At 35.6% G+C, this 16,214-nt stretch overlaps 1 protein-coding gene across 1 annotated transcript in view; it reads left to right on the top strand.

The window, feature by feature from the left end:
• The window catches only part of LRP2 (LDL receptor related protein 2), a 1,335,386-nt gene that overhangs the window by 400,885 nt on the left and 918,287 nt on the right, over positions 1–16,214 (top strand). The window contains exon 21 of the mRNA XM_044075346.1: positions 3,852–4,133. Coding sequence (XP_043931281.1) covers positions 3,852–4,133 — 282 coding nt within the window. The remainder of the gene's footprint in view (positions 1–3,851; positions 4,134–16,214) is intronic.

Here is a 16,214-nt window from a genome sequence, read left to right as displayed (position 1 = left end):
AGGGAAGACAGTCCAAAGAATATGGGTACAGACAGAGAACAGCCTTCATCAGTATTTAGAGATAAGGGTAGTCATTCTAACATTAAGGCCTTTAAGAACTCCCTGCCTGCAGGTGCTGATGCAGTCCACAGTGCTAATGTGGCAGAGATTTGGTACATAAACAAGTTAGGAAGAATTATTTCCTACTCCATTTGCAGAGAACTGAGGATGGTACGTGAATGTGATTTTCCACAAACTACTTTCTGATTGCCAGCTACATTTCTTGGGAGGCCAAATGCCTTGCAAGCTGGCTCAGTCACGGTTTACTGATGCCATGTAAGTTGTCCCTTAATAAGACAGCAGTGAAGAAGATCTTCCATTGCTGGTGAAATACTTGTTGCAACCTGTCTGCATCTCCAGTCAAGGCCAAATTCAGCAACTTGTTTACCATCATGCTTCCTCCTGGAGAACATCACAGGGATGGGCTTGTCCAGAACTGACCCCTAGCACTCCTTTATAGCTTTTTCCCTATTCCCTCTTATTCCAAAACACATGCATTAAGGCAAGCTAAGCAAGTACAAGAGGGAGTTTTTGTTTACTGTAAGATACAGTTACACTACACAGTACTTGAAGTGAAGGCACAAGGGGTGGCCTTCCTGCAAGAGGATCATGGCTTACTCAAAACATTATTTTAACACACAGCATAGAAACTACTGCTATACATTGTTTGTTTGTGTCTTTCGGCTTTTCCCGGTTAGGGGTCGCCACAGCGGAACTCGGGACCGCTAATGATTGGTAGTGGATTTTTACATACCGGGTTACCAACCCTGACGCACAACCTTCAACGAAGGCACGCCCCATTCACGTATGCCTCCATACAGAAGACGCTCTAGCTGAGAATCAAACGGGACAACGTCTTGCTATGAGGCGACAATGCTACCGCAGCACCACCACCGCAGTATATACAAGTAATTTCTGCTGCTACTTTTAGCTGTCATTCACAGCTGAGTTGCTAGATCAGGTGTACATCACATGAAATTTGACACCTTTGACTGACAGGATGACCATGTAGACGAAGAGGAATTTAAGCACCTATGAAATTATTAATACATCCATCCACAACCCCTTTTTCCCATTTCTGCATATGAGGTTGGGGCGTCACTTCAACAGCGACAATCATCTAGAGCTAAGGTTCTTACCACCATGTGTCTAACCCTGCCGTGGTAAGAAATTCTTAATATTTACAAAAAATAAATATTATTCCCATAATTTTTAAATAAATAAATAAAATAAAATGAGTGGCCTATGTAAATCTGCATGGAAGATGGAAAAGAAGATAAAGACAGTCATCAAAAATGTTCTGTTATTATTTACAAACTTCTTCAAAGCTATTAGTTGGTTCTGCTATAAAACATGGAATGGTAAAATACCAGGCATAAGAAATACTGAAAACTAATTCCTGCATGACAGAATGGTGGGAAAGTAAAATATAAGTGTTTTTGAAGAAAGGGAAGCTCCCTGCACCCCCGTAATGTGGCTACATACCGCAACTTATATACACCACATTCACACCAACGTAAAGAAGGGAGAACTCACCCAAAAGAAGGGAATCGGTGCCAGTGCCTGCTTAGAAGTTTCACTAGCAGTAATTTCCTATGGAAAACAGCAATCTTTATGGAGTTACTTGGCATTGTGACTCTTGGACAACCCAGTCTCGGAGATTTTCACCTGAGCCACCTGTAGGTATGCAGAGTTAGCTACTCAGAATACTGACATTCTAGATGAATGAAAAAAATTGGATTTATAGGAAGTATGGTAATATGTCCTCTTTATAGGGATGCAGAGCATATTGCAGGATAAAGAAGCTTTAGCTGAAAAACAAAATCACATCAAGTCACTTTGGGAAAGAGTAAATGGTAAAATAATGCGAGCCATGGGGTTGTCATTAGTATTGCATTAAAGGACAATATGTGATAAAGATATTTTTTTTCAGTTTCTGAATCATTTGGTAAATTAGTGGATTTCTTATTACATTTACTTAATTTGTATTTAAAAATCCAGTACATGCTGTTGGTTGTATTTTCTTAATTACAGTAGCAGTTCAGATATCTGTAAAACAATTTGTCAGTTTTTAAGCTGTAAATAAAAATAATGCATGCATGAGATTTACTGACAGATGTCATTTTGAAAGCTAACTTTAAGCAGGCACACTGTGAATATCAGAAATCAAATAATAAATTGTATGACTGACTAGTTGTATTGTGAGTATGTCATTTTAATTTATTATTTTTATATGTATTTTTGTGCATTATGCTAAAGTATTCACTATCATTACACACTATTGTTCCTTTAATAGGCACACCTTTCAGAAAGTCTTACAGCACAAAACCTTGGAGTGTTACTTTGTTATTAGTGCTTCTGTCTTCTTGACTCGGTTCCTAGTATATTGCCTGTCATTCCATATTCTGAATGCCTTAGCAAAAAAAAAAAAACAGTGGAAGCACAATCCTTTGATTCATTCTTTTACAATAATCTTCTTAGCAATGACTGCATAAGGGTTATGTTTCCCAAAGATAATAGAAGACCCTACAATTTTAAGATGAGCAGAGTAACAATAGAATTCAGTGAATCACTTCCTACATAACTAGTACTATTTGTCACACTATTAATGTATGTGTTATGCTGACATCTGTCATGTATTTTTAGACTTACATGTTTGTATGCTAATAAGTGTTTCTTCTAGACCTAAAACCTTTTTGACTAAAATTCACTGACTTAATCTTTCCTGACGTGATTCAAATACAGCCTGCAGATTTCTGTACTGATGTGGCTTAAATGCTGTGATGTAAGTGGCTAAATAGATGACATCTTATTCAAACCACTCAGTGATTTATATCCTGTGGGTAACTTACGATTCCTCCTACCTTCCTTGGTGTAAAAACACCCTTTCATTCAGGGGAGATGGTGTTGTATAGCAGTGCATGGAAAAAGAAGGATGGAAAAGCACAGATGTTCTGTAGTTTCACGCTGAACAATGAAATACAAATCAGGCAGCCACTACCCCACTATCATTACTTTATCTAATAAAAGAGAAATACAAGTTAATATACTGTTAAGAAAAAAAGGCTTTAAGCCCATTTGAAATTCCCTTTGTAGTGTGGATTGTTTTGCATCACTGATATGCATTAACAGATAACTTGTACAGTAAAATTAGGTTTGCTGTTCTACTGACACAGTCCTCATTAAAAGTTAAGTTGTTATATGAGGGTCTCCTAGAGTATCTATCAATTTAATTAGAAGCCAGATATACACATAATTTTATATGTTTACATCAGTAAATTGTCAAAAAAGAATGATTATTTAGCATTTTAAATCACATAATTATAAAAAGCTACCATTGTATGCAGGCATTTTTATTACATTGTTGTATGTTTAACTGTAGAGCATAGTATATCAAAAAAATTACTGAATCAGTAAACTGTATGTGATTTGCATGTAAATGGAAGGCACCATAACTTTTCAGGAGTCATAGAACCCTGGAAATCTGGTTATCTAAGCTATTATTTGCACTACATGTTTTGCACTACATGTTTGAATTTATATTTGTTCTCGTTAAAATCATGTTCTATGGTATCAATTCTATTTGTGTAGTGACATGTGCTACACTAATGTATTCTGAATAATTAGCAAACATGCTTCATTCAATGAACAAAATAAACAGTTATTTCGCAAACAGGGAGTACTCTAACAAGACACATAGTTCTCACTGTTGAACATAATAAATGGAGAGATAGTACCTTATTCTTGCATATTTACTTAGTTCATGCAAACTTCTGAAATTTAATTTCTGATTCATGTTTTCTATTTTCTAGGATCAAATTCTTGCAACAGGCACTTAAACCCCAATGGTGACTGCAGCCACTTTTGTTTCCCAGTGCCTAATTTTCAGCGAGTGTGTGGCTGTCCATATGGTATGAAACTGGATTCTACTAATCAAGCTTGTGTTGCAGATCCATCAAATGAACCTCCCACACTGCAGTGTGGCTCCAACTCATTTCCTTGTGCCAATGGGAGATGTGTACCCATGTACTTTCATTGTGATGGGGTCAATGATTGCCATGATAATAGCGATGAACGTGGCTGTGGAGTTCCAAGTAAGTTACAGGAAATAACATTACTTTTGGAAGAAAACACAGGAAAACTTGGGTGATTCTCAGATAAATTTCATTTCATGGCAGTTGTAATTTTTGAAGTGGCAGGCTGCAAGTCTTGAGCATGCCCTATACTTATAAATGTTTAAGATCAGGAGATACAAGTGACTAACATCATTTCAGTGTATGCAATATTATTACTTACCATTTTTGTCCACTTTTAGATACAGCAGCAAAGAACAAAGAAGATAGCAAAAGTGGTAAATAAAAAAGTAGAATAAATGGTGGACAAGATTTTTAAAACACACTGACCATGAAGTAAAATGGAAGAAGCAAATTTTTCTTCACTTTTCAAAGTACTTCTTTGCAGGCATAAGTTATGAAATTGTTGTACGTAGCCATGGAGTTTCATAAAAAACTCCTCATGATATTGTCAGTGCCATGCATCTATTAGAATTCCATTATTTGACCTGTGCCTTTTCAAGGCTGTACACAGTCTACTCTACATAATTGGTACTGTACTGGGACTTGCATGTGTGTGTGTGTGTGTGTGTGTGTGTGTGTGTGTGTGTGTGTGTGTGTGTGTGTGTGTGTGTTTGTTTGTTTGTGCGTGTAATCATGTGTGGGGGGTGTCTAGCAGCTAGACATAACTTGCAAACTGTAAGGAAAATGTATTGTACAGCAATACAACACACGGCATTAAATACTGAATGAGTGTTCATATACACAGCAGGAAAGATTTACTTTGTACCATTGCTGCAACTACAGTCAAACAGGCCACTGAACCATAACTGTAGATTTCTGAGTAGTTAAACTTCCTATGTGCTTCTAGGGTATTATCTGTTGTACTTGTTCCAGTGAGTCAAGCTTTCATTGTGGCAGCATTTTTTTGACAAATAATTATTCCCAAGTCAAGGTGGTGAACTGTGTATTTACCTCGTCATTTTGAGAGACTTATCTTATCATAAATGACTGCAGAGTATTTTGTTTAGTTACTGTCTTGACTTTGAAGTCTATGAACTGCACATTCCTCAGACTGGACTATGAATTAATAGTAACAGTAGTAGTAGATATCTAGGACTAAGTGCCATTAGAAATATAGTTAAGCATATGTTTGACTTAAACACTTGAAAATGTGTTTGAATAAATGTAAGTTTTTTGGTGGGCAGTCCAGGTATAACTCATGCATTGTGTTGTACCCCCTTTTTCATATAACTAATAGGATGATGTTTCAGTAGTACTGCGAGGATGTAGTTTTTCCTATTTAGTGACCAAAAGGCACAAATCGATTAAATGTTTGGTAACTTTATATCCTTCTCCACCAGTAATAATAGCTGTAGCAGTAATGTCTAGTAATACTATCCTGTCATTGAAATACTGTGGCTGTTGAGTTTCTTGGAAGGATTCTCTTTGAAATGCATGTCTGGTCCTTATTTTTGTGCCTTTAGCTTCTGTTGTGACTCAATGAATTATTTTCCATCAACAACTTGACTTCTCATATTCATCACAGGATTTTTCCCAATTGCTTTTCATTTGCTTTTCAGACTATCAGGGACTAGGTCAGGTGATTGACTATGTAGAAACTGAAAAAACGATAAAACCTGACTCAAACATATTGCATACTGAAAACTGCAATGTGAAAGAAACACAAACTGCATTCACAAACCCATGTAAAAACACAAAATGAATATACCCACATACACACCATATTTAAATACTCTTTAAGTAGTGTTTATGTGAGTGACATAGACCTCTCTGTACTATCTGTTTTGTTTTCCTTTGCAAAAATAGGAAGTGGAGAATTCTATAGTACCATAAATAGTATGTGAAAGTATGAAATGGAAGGTCCTTAAAGGAACATTGCCTTTCTCTGAAGCAATACAACTTGGCTATAGGGATATCTAAATGGGAGGTGAGTGAGGGACATTGATACCACACTAGGTGTGCTGCGGAATTGCACCAAAAAAATGATTTCATATTCTTTTAGATGAAATGTATCCCAAAGTTATATGTACTATTAACTACAGTATGGAATTTGTCCCTGTAGTTACTCACACTAGAACCTCCCCCCAGTTCAAGCTGTGCTATGGTTTCTGCACCTCTAGATATAATTATCATCTTCAGAATAGCTGCATATTGGGGGTAAGGGGCATGCTCCTCATCAGAATGATCATCTCTCAATCTAGCAAACCTGAACTGCCTTCATAAATGGTAGACTCAATGTACAATGTAACTTACTGTCATTCTGTATTTGCATAAATCTGTTTAAGAAAAGACACAGAGCACAATGAAACTTACTGTCCCTCTCTATTAAAATAAATCTGTAAAAAAAAAAAAATGAGTAAAAAAATTGACAAAATGGAGTCAGCAACATTGTGAATAACTGCATTGTGTGAGACAAACTACTGAGCCTCCACAATTATATCCTTTCCTTAGGAGGAGGGAAATTAACCAAATCAGTCATTGCAAAGATTCCCTTTGTACTGTACATGCGGCTGAAAAAAAATATCGTGGGCCATGACCATGCCACATTCTTGTAAAAAATGTTCTTCTCTCTAGTGTTTTCTCTTTAGGTGCTTTTGGAGAAAACTTATATATCCTTTACTTAGGATTAAAAATACTTGACAACCATTTTGAAAGCTTAAGTTATCTGCATGTGAGATCACCTGGGTACAGAATATTTATGAGATTGCCTATCCTCAGTTTTCTCGGTTCTTCTGTATTTTAAATAGGCACCAGATGAAGAAATTATAAGGGAGAATAACAAGTCTGTATCCCACTGGACACCAAATGCAAAGCTGTTATGAGAATGAGTAGTGAGGTTACCTAAACAGCTTAGATTCAGGCTTTAAAAATGCTACCAGATGAACTCAGTATGAGCTCATGCAGCTGATCCAGAATGAACAGAGGGTCTGAAAGTCGGGCAATCATAACTATTTAGGTATGAAAGTGATCTTAGGAGAAGGATAGGAAGCATTGCATAACTCACTATATGGGCATAATCTCAGCAGGTTCCAAAAGATTGAAAAGGAGAAGTGGCCATTGCTTTATATAGAGAATCTCTCAAGTTCATCCCAGAAGTGACATACCTGTTCACTTCATGTCATTCATAACAAAATGGTAGCTCAATGTTTTGAGATCGCACATTCAAAGCTTGGGCACATCTATCCTTGCACCTCATGACTCCTGCTCTGCAGCCTCCACACTTTGGCAGGAACCCATGTGTGACAGGATCCCATGTGTGACCCATGCCCAAAGGGTCTCCTATCTGCAAGAGCAGGTGTGTAAAGAGTCCTTAGTTCCATGGCAGGTTGTAGTAGTCACATCTTCTGACACTGTAGTGTGGGACAAGCTAAGTGAGACACTGTCATACTGCAGCTGATGAGAGACTTTCACTGACCTAATCCCAACCCCTGTGCTAATACAGCTATTGCTTGTGTACAGGGTAGAGCATGAGGTGCAGCCTGTGGTTGTGCCTGCCTAGCCACAGGGGCACTGCCTCCACTGCTTCCCTACTCAGCACAACTTAATGAGCTCCACCAGTCCACAGGAAGTTCTACTCAGAATGTTCCCTCTCTCTGTGATAGGCAGAGCCAGATCTAGCACTATGTGACCTAGGCAGTTAACTGGGGCCTGGTGTTGGCTGGGAGCCCTAGTCTGGCTTAAAAAATAAATAAAATGTCTCTGCTTTAAACATAAATGTTTTCTCCACTTTAAAAATGCACTATTTTAAAAAAAATGCTCTGCTTTAAAAATAAATACTTTAAATGTTCTGCCCACTTTAAGAAATAACTTTAAATATGTTTAAATATTTTGTCTGCTTTAAGAAAATAAAAATGTTTAAATACTCCACCTGCTTTAAGAAAAGGAATGGCGTCAGGACGGGAAAATAACGGAGCTTGCTTGCAGGCCAAGTGTCAGCTTCTAGCCATGGGGAATTTAAGCAGAGTGCCCCAGAATCGAGCATCAGCTCAAACATACAGTTGGGAGATTTGAGATGAGCGCAGAAAGAAGCAACAGCTTCAGAATAGGAGATTACATTACTCCACAACCTGAAACTTGTACACATGTAGAGTGAACCTATGAAACAATAAAGAACCAGCTAGCAGACAGCAAACAGTGTGTGTGTGAAATTAATAAGTGGTTAGGGGCACTGTCTAGTTAAGTGACATTACTCAGAGTCAAACCCTGAACCTCTGGGAGACAAGAGCTTTAATGCTTCATACTAACTACCAGGCCAGACCATCTTTAATTTTTTTCCTTTGGTAAATCACTTGAGGATATCAGTCTGTTAATGTCAGAGAGTTTCATACTTACATGATTCGCAATCAGGGTCAGTGGTGTAACAGGTAACATACTATGCAGAAGGCTGTGGGTTCTATTTTCATACCAAGAATATTAATTGCTGATACTGTAGTGCAACATAAGTCAGTTGCTGCACTTCTAAGTGTGTTGTTCTTTGGATGAAATGTCAAACCAGGTCCCACCTGCTTGAGCTGGTTGTAGCTTGGCTGGATACAAAAGATTCCACAGCACCTACTGAAAAGAGTAGGAGTCCTTTATTCATTTATGCATTAAATTTACATTTTTACATATTTATAAATGTATGCATTTGCAAAATTACACAGTCCTCACAAAATTACATCCCTCACTATTTTTCCATAACTGCCATCAGATATTTCTTAATATTGTTGACAATATCCACTTCCTGTTAAACATAATTTCAGGTAATCTGTAATCCGAAATCACCCATACTAAATAAAAAATGCCCATTCTTATTCTATATTCTTTGTTTCTATTCTTATAATATTTGGGAGGTTAGCGTAATGGTTAAGGTGTTTACCTTGTAGATACAAGGTGCATGGTTTGATTCTCACATAGGGTAATCGGCTAGGCTTAAAATGACCCACAACCTATGAAAGTGTAATATCCATATTCATTCATATCCATATTGATATTACTATTCTCTTTTACAGCTGAAAAAATTCTCTTCACATCATTTTCCTATAATTTCTTAACCCTCTTACATTTCAGAAAAAAATGTTCTCTGGTTTCTTCTTTACCATAATATAAACATAATCTCTCATTTTTCTTTTTATAAGGCATATTTACTTTCAATAGTAATTTCTTTTTTTATTCTTCGCCTCCATAAAAATGTTGACATCCTACTTTATTACTGCAGCTTTTCTTACTTTTTTAGCTTTAATCTTTTCCTCTAGCGTTTTTTTTCCATGGATGAACACGGTAATATTTGTACCATTACATTTTTATACCATGTTTTCTTATCTTCTACCTTATCAATCTTTATTTTCCACATTTTTTCTTCATAATTTTCTGTTTCTCATTAAAATATTTATTTTTTCTTTTATTTCTTTTTATTATTTTCAAATTTTTCCATACTTGTGTTTAAACATTCTTGCTACCAGTTTCTCATTTTTCTCATTCATCCATTTCAATACTTTGTACAAATTTAAAGAAGCTGAAAATACCACTGGATTTAACAATACTAGTACTCCTTTATCTTTATTGATATATAATACTTCTGTCTTTAGTTTAATCTAGAATCCCATATAAATGTAAAACTTATTCAATTGTTGCTCGTATATTCTTGGAATCATAAACATACTTGATAGACGCACTGTTTTTCCCATTGATACTGAATTTATCAAACTAACTTTTTTCTTATAAGTTAATCTATATGTTTTCCATAAAATACAAATTCCTTTAATAATTTTCCCCTTTGTACTCTACTTGCTTCTTTATAACCAAAATGTATTTCCAGCACTGAAATTTCTTTTATTGTGAATTGTATCCCCCCATCTTTTTCATATCTTCAAGACCTTTACTCGTATCCTTAATTAATGACATACATATTTCTTTTAAACATTCGCCTGTGCAAAACATAACTTTGCTTATCCATAAACTATTTTAGTTATTATAATTATATCATCTGCATATGTCATTAAACCTGGAATCTCTACACCTGTTTGCATCATTTTGCATTCTTCAGTTTGCAGTTTACTTCGCTTACTACTATATTCATAATTAAAGCAAATAAGATACAGCTCATAGACATCCTTGTCTTAGGTTCTTAGGTGTGTACTAGGCTAATGGCCCTAGAGCCTTTACAAGCCTAGCCCATAGAAGTGCCCTGGCATTGTGCCGTCCGACGTTAGTTCCCAGTGCCTCTATCAAGTAGAGCCACTGGAGTGATCACTGGGGTGAACTCTCTATTTCCCATTCACTCATCAAGATTTGTCTTGAAGAGGGCCAATGAGGTGCTCTGCTTGACATGTATGGAAAGTCTATTCCAGAACATGGGCAGTCTCTGGGTTATGAACCTGTCCCTCCAGCATGTTCTGTTGATTGTGGTAATGAGGTTGAGGTCACTGGAGTGTGTGGTGTGGAGGGATTGAGATTTCTTTAGATGTAGCATTTCTAACAGAGCTGGGTCAGACATGGCATTGTAAGTCAAGCAGAGATTGCCTCTTAGTAGACGATATGAAACAGAGAATAGCTGGAGTTTTTTGAGTCTGTCTATGTAGGATATGTGTTTAAGGCCTAGGATCCTCTTTGTGAGGTTCTTTTGTGGCCTATCCAGCTGTTGCAGGTGTCTAGTGAGGTACATGCCAAATGGGGCATTATACTCTGATTCGTCTAATGAGAGAAGAGTAGAGAGAAATGATGACTTTTTTCTTCCTGGATGCAAAACCCTTAGTAATGAGATGTGCCACATAGAAGGACTTTCTGACCATAGTGGCTATGTGGTGGTCAAAGAAGAGGTTGCTGTAAACCTGTCCCCAGATCTCTTATAATGACTTCAGTGTTCAGTGGGCTCCCATTGATGTGGTAATTAGCGGGAACTGAGTTTTTCTCAAGGGGATGATGATGTGTTTTTTGGCATTAAGCTTAAGGCCATGGTTTCAATATCAGTCATTGGTCTCAGTGAGGCCTTTCTGTAGGATGTCTGCATCACTTGGGGAGTTAGTAATGGCTCCCGGCTTTGAGTCGTCTACGAATTTGGTCAGCCAGAGTCCGTCCATGTTGGCTTGGACGTCTGAGAAGTATATGCCAAACAGGAGAGGACCCAGGACTGATCCACTCATGACTGGTCGGCAGTCGGACTTGGAGTCCTCTACTTTCACACTGTGGGTTCTATCTGTGAGCCAATTTGCAACCCACCTAACAATATTATTTTACTTAAGTATGCCATTACTCATCTTGATTTCTTTACTTAACCAACTATTTAATAGAATTCTTATGTTATTATAACCATATGCTGTCATACAAACTTTTTAAATTAATTTCTAAACTTTTATGTCTTCATTAATTCCCATGATGTCTCATGCTCTATTATATCAAAAGTTTTATTAATATCACATACCATAAATTTTCAATTCTCTCTTCTGTTTAAAATATAATCCACAAATTCTCTTTTAATATCATTAGCAACTCTTGACATCCCTTTCATTCCATATCATATAAATTTTCTTCCATTATATTTTCTGTCTTATTTTCCCATCTTTTCTGTATTATTTTCATAAATATCTTATAATCTGTATTATTCTGTAAATCTTTTCCTCCTTTTTTCCGTATAAATTTTAATATTCTACTACGCAATTCTTTATAACCAAAGTCTTTGTTTAACCACTCATTCAAAACTTGTAACCAATATTCTTTTTGCCATTCCATTATATTTTTATACGTTTCATATCCTATTCCATCCACACCTGTTGCTGAATCTATTTTTTACCTATCTAAGCACTTTATCTAACTCATGTAAAGTAGTCTTTTTTTCAAATTTCTTGTTTGCTTGATCTGATAATTGCTTTACTTCCCATATTTTATTACACTCTTTCTTTTTTTCTTAAAGCATTTCTTCCACATAATGAACTACAATTTCCATAATCTGTGTTTTTCTTTCTAACTCTCCTTTTTTTTTTTCACTTGTCTCATTAGGTTTACCACCATATTACCGACGGACGGATGTCTAGCCCTGATGACTGAAAGGAGTGCTGCAAATATGCACATTGCTGAACGCAACTGTATCGAATTGCAAACCCGTGCCCCCTTTGTGACCCATGTTAGCACTCGTTTTGGATGTAGAGTGGTCAAAAATGTTGCATTTGGTGGGTTTGCAACATTCTGACTGTTCGACATGCAAAAATTCAGTTACCGGAATCGATCATTGTTGGGTTTGACTGCCATGTGTTCGGTTATGCAGTGGTAAACAGTTTCATTATACTTCTATCCACTTTGACTATTCTACTTAAGTATGCTGATACTTCTTGCTTTTTTCCTTGTAGTAAATACATTTCATTATTTAACAATTCCTTATTTTTTTCATAATTTCATTTACATAATTATTCTTCTTTATCATAATACTCTCATTCTTTTCTAATTTTTCAAAAGGATTTTCATAAATTTCTAAATATCTATCTTTGTCCACCTTTCTTGTCTTACTCTGCCATTATATAAAACTTTTTTTCAACTTTCTTTTAAAAATAATCCACCATTAAGACCAATTAACATAAAATACCCCTGAAGTAATATGATCCCTCCATAGTCATATAATTATTTTTTTTATTTTTCATTTATTTCCTTCCTTTGTTAAATATAGTCTTTATTTTCATTCATCTCCATCCATATTTTCAAATGATGTAAAACCTCTTACAACAGTTTTCCCTTCTACTGTAGTTATTCCTTCTGATATTATAAAGTAATCAATCTCGGATTTAAGGACACCTCTTGTGTATATCTATAATGTTCTATTCCATATAGTCAATTTACATTTCATAACTTCAATCATTTTTCTTATATCCTGCCCTTTTTTTCTTTTATCCCTTAAGTTACAGTTGAAATATCTTGTTATAATATTCTTGTTCACTACTACATAATATAGCATCTGTTTGAAATAAATTCTCCCTTTCTTTATGAATTACATGAGCATCTAGAGCTATAATTCTATATAGTTTATCTTGCATCTTAGATCTACAATAGTTAATTTTTCCATTCTTACTAATGTTACATTTAATATCTTCACTGCTCTCCTACACAATACTGCTATTTCCCAGCAACACTCATTTCACACAACACACACACACACACACACACACACACACATACATATATATATATATATATATATATATATATATATATATATATATAATATAACATATAAAATTGACAGTGCAGTGGTGCAGTGGTTTGCATTGTTGCTTCACAGCAAGAGGTTTGCTGGTTCAATTCTCAACTGGTGTGCCTTCTGTTCAGAGCCTGCATGTCCTCCCTGCATTCGCATGAGTTTCATCCCACATTACAAAGACATGCATTTGGAGTGTTTCTCCCTGGGCTTCTGCTGAAAATTGGCTTGTTCCAAGTTGGTCTTTCCCAATAATCAAATGTTAAATAAAAAATAAATACATTTCCATGCCATATATTTTCTGTTTGTAATCTTCTTCATCATCACTAATTTTCAGTTTTTTCTTTCTCCTCCTCATTCTCTGCTCCTTTATTATTATTCTATTCTTTATCCAAGTTATCTTCTATTTTTATATCCAGCTCTCTTCCATTTTGTTCTTTATCTTCCACCTTTTTCACCATTTTTGTATTTAATTCTTCTTTACACTTCATCCATAAATGTCCAGTTGTTTACATTTATATCATTCCATTTCACATCTCTTTGCATCATGGCCTATATTTCCACATAAATAACATGTCTTTTATCACAGTTATTTACAAAAATGTCATTCTTTCCCACAAAAATAACATGTTCTTGGTTGCCCCCAATATTTTTACCATACCCTTATTTCCATCAATATTTATAGTACTTGGAATATGCACATTTTTTTCAATTTCCATTTTCATGACAACATTGCAATCCCATCCCCCCACCTGTAAGCCTTTAGTAGCATAACCTTTTGAAATGTCCATTAATTCTTTACATATGTATTTTAGATGTCTTTTCAAAGTCTCTCTTTCTACTTCTGTCCAGAATTGTATATGTATTTTCTGTTTTGTCTCTCAAAAAAACCTTATGTTTCAACTTGGTCAGGCTGCATTAGGTGACTGGTGCTTGGGAGACCATGAGTCAAAATCTAGCTTGTGGATGGATTCTGATAGTGTGAGCATATGAGTATATTTTTTAATTTAAATAGTAATATGTATGATCCCTTGATGTGTGGACATCTGAAGTGTACAGAGTCAATAAGGTGGCTATAATAAGTGGGTACCGAGGCAATGGATTTTGCCTCAGAAACACAATTGCAACAAATAGATTCAGCAGCATCAAAATGTTTAAAACCTTCAAACACCATGATAAAAACATATAGATTAAAAATAAGTAAAAATAAAGATGATGTCCTCAAAATGTATTAATTATTTTATGGTACCAGTTTTCTGTAACTGAGAATAGTTAGATATTATTTTTTCAGAATTTATTAATGTACAGCACCAGTTTTCTGTTATTGAAGATTGATAGTTATTGAAGTCTGAATTCCCTAAAAAATTGATTATTGTTTATGTCCTGTCACTCTTGGACATTTTATTTGCTTAATAAGCCAATCCTGGTAACCACCAAAGGTAAACTTTGCTGGGGCACTTCTTTCTGCAGGTGATTACTCCAAACTGAACATCTCATTCATCAATTGAAACTTAATGAGAAAGGATCTGCAGAGTTCCAGTTTTAGCAATTAACAACCATTAATAACAAAAAATTATAATTTGTATCTCACTGGAAACTTTGGGGATCTGCATTCTCATAAAGAAATTAAAAATAATTCTGGTATCAACTTAATTGGCTCCTCCTAAAGCTCTACATAAAGACTTGCAAGTCAACTTTAAATTAATTTAACTTGAGACATTCCCAAAAGATGTACATCCAGTCCCTGAGGTATTTTGTAAACATCTTCCACATCTACTGTGTGTTGATTAATACATTTGCACCAAACTGGAGGGAGTATAAAAATATTTAAATTGCCATTGACACCAAATAAGTGTTAGTATTTTAATTTGTTAGCATATTTCAGGAGCAAAATTAACTTTTTTGACTATTTGGGAAGAGGGTGATTAAAATCATTTTCCTGAATAAATATTCATTTTTAGTAGACCCTGTTTTCATTATTCTTAGAGCTGCATACAATCCTCCTATTAAGTGCCTGTGGTAGGCCTGATGACTTTGTGATTCCAGTATCTGGTCTACTAACTCAGGTCTCTCCATTTGCTTGTGTAATTTTATACTCCTTGAGACCTTCTTCATTTTCTTTTACCAGCTGCCTCACCTGTCCTGTCCATGTTCCCTCTCAAACTACTTTTGTTCCACAACTTTGTTGCTTACAAATAATTGTTCCCAATAACTTAATCACTGAGTTGTTTCATCCATTTATCCCACTTTCATCTTAGTATTCCCAGACTAGGGAAATGAACTATAGGAGGTAGATCTGTTTCTCCCACACTTTAATATTTTGCAGAGTCTGTGCCCATTCTAAAATATTAACAACAGAAGAAATAAATACTGATCTAAGTGTTTTTGTGCAAGGGCTTTGATCTAAATTTGAACTCTTCTTCCTATGCTTTATCCAGACATTCTTTTCTGTGCCATTTCATAATCCCTGCTATTTAATTTCTAGAAAAATCCCCAAGATACCAGCTTTAACATAAATGTCAATGTTTGGAAGCCCTAGTCTCCCGTCTTCTAAAGACAGTGTCACTGTGTACCTGCCCTTGAAACTTTATTCTTCCATAAAGAGTCTGACTCCAGTCTCCTCAAATTGTTCAGAAAAATTGGTGGTGGCATATTTAAAAGACACCAAACACTTTATTGCAAAGCTTTCGGGTCCACACCCTTCATCAGTACTGTGTGGACCCGAAAGCTTTGCAATAAAGTGTTTGGTGTGTTTTAGAGTTGTCGTTGGATATTTTGAGCAGTGACACCATTGTTTTTAGGCATATTTAAAAGGCCATGTAGTGCATACAGGTACTGAGGCAATGAAAACCATTGAAGCACCAGCGCTCTGTGAGGTAGGTTAAGAGTAATTGCCCCTAGTACTGCATTTATTATTATTTTTTTCAGAATATTATTGT

Source organism: Protopterus annectens, chromosome 6.part1, assembly GCF_019279795.1.
Source record: "Protopterus annectens isolate FY-2018-M chromosome 6.part1, PAN1.0, whole genome shotgun sequence".
NCBI lineage: Eukaryota > Metazoa > Chordata > Ceratodontiformes > Protopteridae > Protopterus > Protopterus annectens.
This window is presented reverse-complemented; position numbering and strand designations above follow the sequence as displayed.